The sequence below is a fragment of the Pollachius pollachius genome (assembly GCF_949987615.1).
Source record: "Pollachius pollachius genome assembly, chromosome: 12".
Classification (NCBI taxonomy): domain Eukaryota; kingdom Metazoa; phylum Chordata; class Actinopteri; order Gadiformes; family Gadidae; genus Pollachius; species Pollachius pollachius.
The window spans coordinates 6,763,310-6,769,500 of record NC_136945.1 but is presented as its reverse complement, the minus strand read 5'-3'; the positions used below and the strand labels follow the sequence as shown (position 1 = coordinate 6,769,500).

The 6,191-nt window shown below is 49.4% G+C and overlaps 1 protein-coding gene across 1 annotated transcript; it reads left to right on the top strand.

Annotated features, from left to right (window-relative positions):
* Positions 1-2,404: 2,404 nt before the first annotated feature.
* LOC307083507 (leucine-rich repeat neuronal protein 2-like) lies at positions 2,405-4,954 on the top strand (the record flags this gene model as incomplete). Its single annotated transcript, XM_079747416.1, has 1 exon — positions 2,405-4,954. The coding sequence occupies one exon, from the start codon at positions 2,405-2,407 to the stop codon at positions 4,877-4,879; it is 2,475 nt and encodes an 824-aa protein (XP_079603542.1). The 3' UTR covers positions 4,880-4,954.
* Positions 4,955-6,191: the final 1,237 nt, after the last annotated feature.

Below are 6,191 nucleotides of genomic sequence, written 5' to 3'. Positions count from 1 at the left end.
CTTTGTATGTGTATGTGTATATATGTGGAATACATGTTTCTGTATGTTTATGTAGGCACATATGTCGTTTGGTCATGCATATGTACTGTAAATGCCTGTGTTGCATGTTATACAGGCGTGGTCTGAGGAATGTTGATCAATGTTGATAAGTGGATAATTTAAAGGTCAGACAGAAATAATGAAATTGTAAAGGCCTACTTAAGTAACTAAGGCATAGATCTATGGCTGGAGTCTCTCCTTAGCCACAGAGAAAGCTGTGAGTGATGAAGATCTTTCATTGCCTTGTTCATAACCGTACCCATGTGTAAAAAAGAACATCCCTAAATGTCCCATATTTCCCCGACCAACCCTAGTGTCTTTATGCCCGCTGAATCATAAGCTGTGATCCTAAGTGCTGTTCGGAGCCCTCTTTGGCTCTTCGTGATCGTGATGCACGACACTCACAACCTGACAGCGGCAGCATCAGCAGAGCGGGGGAGGAACCTCGTAGGCCCCTAGTAGTTGATTTACACAAACAATATGTATTCCCCACACATTGTGCCCTGTACTAAACCTGTAAATGTAACATTGAATATAGAACTAGAAGACAACAACGCACGTTGCACTTCGCTTCACTGATCCATGAAGGGTTCAGCCCTACCGCCAACGGACAGGGAATATAGACTAAAGAAGCTCATGCTGTTTTCTTTCAGGTACCGCTCACTACACTATACGTAAATCCCTGCACACACCTTAACCTAGGCTAGACTTAACAATCCTTACTGGTCCATAGCACCAGCTACGTTTAATAAGACACAGGGGTCTACAGTGAAACCCAGAGCAGAAGCAGGGACATGCTTAGGTCTAGGTTAGTCTCTCTCTCTCTCTCTCTCTCTCTCTCTCTCTGTCTCTCACTCACTCAGTCACTCACTCTGATGCATATGGTGCACAATGGTAGAAATGAAATGCTAGACACTGCTCCTACCACAAGTTGCTAAACACACTACATGAGCAACACACAAATATCCCAATAAGAACACACATTCAGTAGAAGTTGTTCAGGGCCAAGCAGAGTTAGACGCAGCAGTCTCAATTCACAAGCTGTTACAGTAGCTACAAAATGGCATTAGCAGAAAGCCTACCATGACAGGAGATTAACCAATGAGGGGCCCCCTAATGGCCCTAGTGAAAGGGGGCCCTAGGGTGCCCCACCCCGCTAAGAACGCTACTGAGAACCGCTAGTGGCACGGCCGGGCAATGCAGTGAATACCTTCTATTCCAGGCTTTCAGTTTTACCAGCTTTTGAAATAAACAGGTCTATGTTTCAACAGTTAGACATTTATATATAATTTATTTATAGGCCTAATACTTGGGCCGCAACACTTCATGTGCTGCAGCCAAGATACCACTATCTGCAACAGGATTATTTTTAGATTCAAAATTGTTCCTGATTTGAAAAAGATAGCATACACTTCTGATTAGGCTGGGCTTTGTTCTTCCTCCCCACTGTTAGTTTAAAGCCTGTAATTTGCACAATGTATTCAAACAAATCGTATTCTCTTAATTCTGGCCATCTTGTTCTTAGCATTTTTCCCCCCATCATTTAATCATGTCAGTTTAAATGGCATCTTTATACACAGTGATTTTCAAAAACACCCGTATTTCAGATTTGGCATCTGTAGTCCCCCTCCCTTCCCTCCCTCCCTCCTAGCCACCACTCGTTCCCTCTGATGACACCTGGCACTGGGATCTTTGTTGTATTAATCAAGCAGACAGGAAGAAAGAGAGATAAAAGCAAGAGAATGTGTCTTGAAATGTGTGCGTTCTCCCAGCTAGATTGGAACATCTTCTTACCATCCACATCTAAAAATAAACCAACAGATGAGCACACATTTACAACCGTGAAAGTTCAAAGTTAAATAACACAGTATTTAACGCATTATTTTCATCATCTTCATCCAAATGTCATCCTCATTTCCAGAGTAGAGTATGCTGTATAACATAGAACTAAATGCAGAGAAGCAAACCATGATACTGTTTAATTTGTATGCATCTCTCTTTTCACAGCTGGGCTGCTGAACACGCAGTGAGCCACTACACTCTGCGTCACATGTCCTACCAATAGACACCATGTGAGATCCGCTGTTGGACAACAAAAGCCAATCAACGGCCTCCTCCACACCGCTGTTGTCTGGCAATCAGTCAGACCTTTGTATCAAATTCAAAAGGACTTCAATCTACGGGCCCACTGAAGACACTCTCAGTATTTGTATCTTGTATCTACAATCTCTGTACAAATCGGAATAACACCTTTGTAATGTATTTTCTTATCTGTTCCCATTGGGGCTAATATTGCTGTTGCAACCCTTCAAGGTTCCCCGACAAAGAAATCAGTCGCGGTCCATTAAGCTGCCCAATACGGTGAATGTGTACAATTCTCTCACCAAGACCGTTTTGTAATGAGAAACTTGTGAACCGGCTCCATTCCATTACCTCATCTGGATCACTCATGTCACACGTGAAGATTATGAGGCCGACTTCAGTGCTAGTCCAGTCACAGTGGTTGCTGTGTGTGTTTGTCGGTACATGTGTGTCCAGCGTCGCCGTGATTCATTCGCTGCCATGGCACGTCTCCTGCCCGGCGCGCTGTGTGTGTCAGATCAAGCCATGGTTCTCCGCCGAATCAGTTTATCACAAAGCTCCCACTGTTGACTGCAATGACCTGCTCCTGACAGAGCTCCCCTCGCCCCTACCTCATGACACCCACACCCTGCGCCTGCAGAGCAACCTCCTCTCTGGCCTGCAGAGCGAGGAGCTCCCCAGCCTCCCGAACCTCACCGAGCTGGACCTGTCCCAGAACCGCTTCAGCAGCGTCCCATCATGGAGCCCACGTCCCGGGCTGGACTCGCTGCTGTCCCTGCATATGGAGGAGAACCAGCTGGCTCTCCTTCCCCATGCCTCCTTCTCCTCCTATCCGGTGCTACAGGAGCTCTTCCTGAGCCACAACCGCTTGCATTCGTTGGCGGCGGGGGCTTTCGCTGGTTTGGAGTCCCTGCTGCGTCTGCATATGAACAACAACAGGCTCACCACCATCGACCCCGAGTGGTTCAAGCCCCTGCCCCGCCTTGAGGTGCTGATGCTGGGAGGGAACCCCGTTGAGGTGCTCCCGGAGCAGGCCTTCCAGGCGCTCAGGTCCCTCCGTAGCCTAATGCTTGGAGGCATGGGTCTGAGAGTCCTGAAGGAAAGAGCCCTGGATGGTTTGGACAGCCTGGAGTGCCTCTCCTTCTATGACAACTTGCTGACCAAGGTCCCTACCCAGGCCCTGAGAAGAGTCCCAGGCCTCAAGTTCCTGGACCTCAACAAGAACCGCATCAGGCTGGTGGAGACGGGGGGCTTTCGAGACATGATCCACCTGAAGGAGCTGGGTCTGAACAACATGGAGGACCTGGTGTCCATAGAGAGAGCCGCCCTGGAAAACCTCCCCGAGCTCACCAAGCTGGAGATCACAAACAACCCCCGCCTGTCGTTCATCCACCCCCACGCCTTCCTGCACCTGAGCCGGCTGGAGAGCCTCATGCTGAACTCCAACTCGCTCAGCGCCCTGCACCACCACACGCTGCTCTCCCTGCCCGGCCTGCAGGAGGTCAGCCTGCACTCCAACCCGCTGCGCTGCGACTGCCTGTTCCGCTGGGCGGCCGACGAAGCCCTCCACCGGCACGCCCACGACGCCCGTCCGCAGGGGGCCGCGGCTCACGCCCAAGCGGGCGGGGCAGGGAGGGCCGGCCCGCGGACGGTGCGCTTCATCCAGCCGCAGGCCACGCTGTGCTCCGAGCCGCCGGAGCTGAGGGCCCGCAGGGTGAAGGACGTGTCCAGCAGGGAGATGTCCGCCTCCTGCCTGCCCCTGATCCCGGCCGGCCCCCTGCCGGCGTACGTCGGCGTGAGAGAAGGAACCAGCCTGGCCTTGCATTGCCGAGCTCTGGCAGAGCCCCAGCCTAAGGTCTACTGGGTGATGCCCTCCGGGGTGAGGATAGGGCCAGCGTCCGGCCTCGCTCCTTCCCAAGGCCCGACCACCACCACCCAAACATCCGGCCACAGCCTTTCCCCGGACACACCCCAAGCCCATGCGGCGCGCAATCACTCCACCCACTACAGGCTCCTCCCCGAGGGCACCCTGGAGATCACCGGCGTGACGCCCAAAGACGCCGGCTTGTTCACGTGTGTGGCGGAGAACGCGCTCGGCGCAGACACGCGCAGCGTAACAGTGGTGGTGCACTGCGTCATCAGGAAGAGACCCCGGCAGAAGCAGCTGCCTGCCAACCTGAGGCGACACCCGCACGAGACGGCAGGGGGCGATTTGCAGGTGAGAGAGGTGGGACAGCACTACATGGTTCTGTCCTGGACGAACGGACACAACCTGCCCATGACCCGTCTGTTCTGGCGGGCGATAGACCCCGACGCGGTGCACATGCCCACCTTCACCACGCGCATCCTCGCCGGCACGCACAGCTTCAACCTGACCCACCTGGTGCCAAAGACCCTGTACCGCGTGTGTCTCCACCTAGGGGTCGGCCCGGCCAGCGAGCACGGCCGCCGGACTGAGAGAGGGAGCAGCCGCCCGCAGTGTGTCACGGTCAAGACCGAGGAGGCGCCGGCGAGCCAACAAATGCTCCCCCTGGGGCCCGAGCTGAGCTCCACGGTGCTGGTGCTGCTGTTCCTGGTTGTGATCCTGCTGATCGTGGCCAGTCAGGGCCTGGACCGAAGGTCCGCCGAGCGGCGGGAGCAGTGCCACGTCGGCCTCCTGCAGGAGGTCAAGGATCACGGCCTGCCGGATCAAACTCCAGAGGATGCGAGTCACCAGGGAGCGCAGGAAGAGAAAGCGCCATTCCACCACTACTGCTGAGGTTACAGCCATGAGCAGTGTATGTACACGGAGAGCCCGTACTAGCACCCGTCACACACTGTATATATACACACATAAAACACCATCTCCAGCCAATTGGTTATAGTCATACATAGCCTCCACGGTGCAGGAAGATATTTGTATTTATTTTATATACACTATATGATATTTATATATATATATATATATATATATATATATATATATACATACAAATATATATATTGACATTGTTTTGTGTTGTAGTTGTATATAAATAAACCTTAACTATAGTACCAGCCAACAAGGGAGTTAAAAAAAAAACGGACAATCAAAAGTTTTCTTTCCAACGCCCACCACAAGATGGGAAGTGAACAGAGAAGAGAGAAAGGGTCAGAGGTTCATGTGACTCACTGGATCAAGATTGTGGAAGATATCTCCCTCTCAAATGATGACCAGACATTTACACTATTGTGGACAAATGGTGCAGAGCTTTGAGTACCCAACTCCCCCACCCACACACACAAACACACACACTTACACAGCTTTAGTCATCCAGAGTAAGCACCTTTGTTTGTTTATTTAGTATTCGGTGTCAAATTGATTGATGTGGTAACTGTTTCTGCTTAGCTTTCAATGGCTTTTGTCTGGGTTCTCGTTATTCAAGTGGATCAACTCTGTTCGATCTCCTGCCTATAACATTATCTTAAAAAAATAAGTGGTCTATTCTAGATGACTGTGTTAAAATCTATTTTGAGCTATTTGCATATTAAAAATCTTTTTAATTTACGTCGTGAAATAAACGTAAATTATTTTTTGTTGATTTTTAGAACAAATCGACATCCCAAGCCTATACACACCCACACACACGTTTGTATATCTATAACAACGATACATAACAAGGTTTTCTGTTTTGTGTATGCTTGTGAAACTTGCAATCTGAAAAACTTCTTGTTCTATGAACAAAAATGCAATTCAAATATCAGTTAGACTTTGTATTTATTCACACATACATGTTTCAACGAAGTAACACACTATATATACAGGTATCTAATTATGAAAAACATATTTAGATTGAATGTTGTTATTTTGTACTTTACAACACGTCATTTGTAACTAGCACTAGCAAGTAGCTATAAGTGGTTTAGCGGGTCAAGCAAGATGCTCAGACCTCCAAGTGTCCAGAGTTAGTACATCCAGCGCAACAACACACGTTTGTTGGTGGTTACTGATGAATTATAGCTGTTGCTGTACAGTATTCTGATAGCAGCTTCAACATTTGAGGAGCAAAATAAAATACAAAAGATAAAAATAAAATACAAAATACATCACC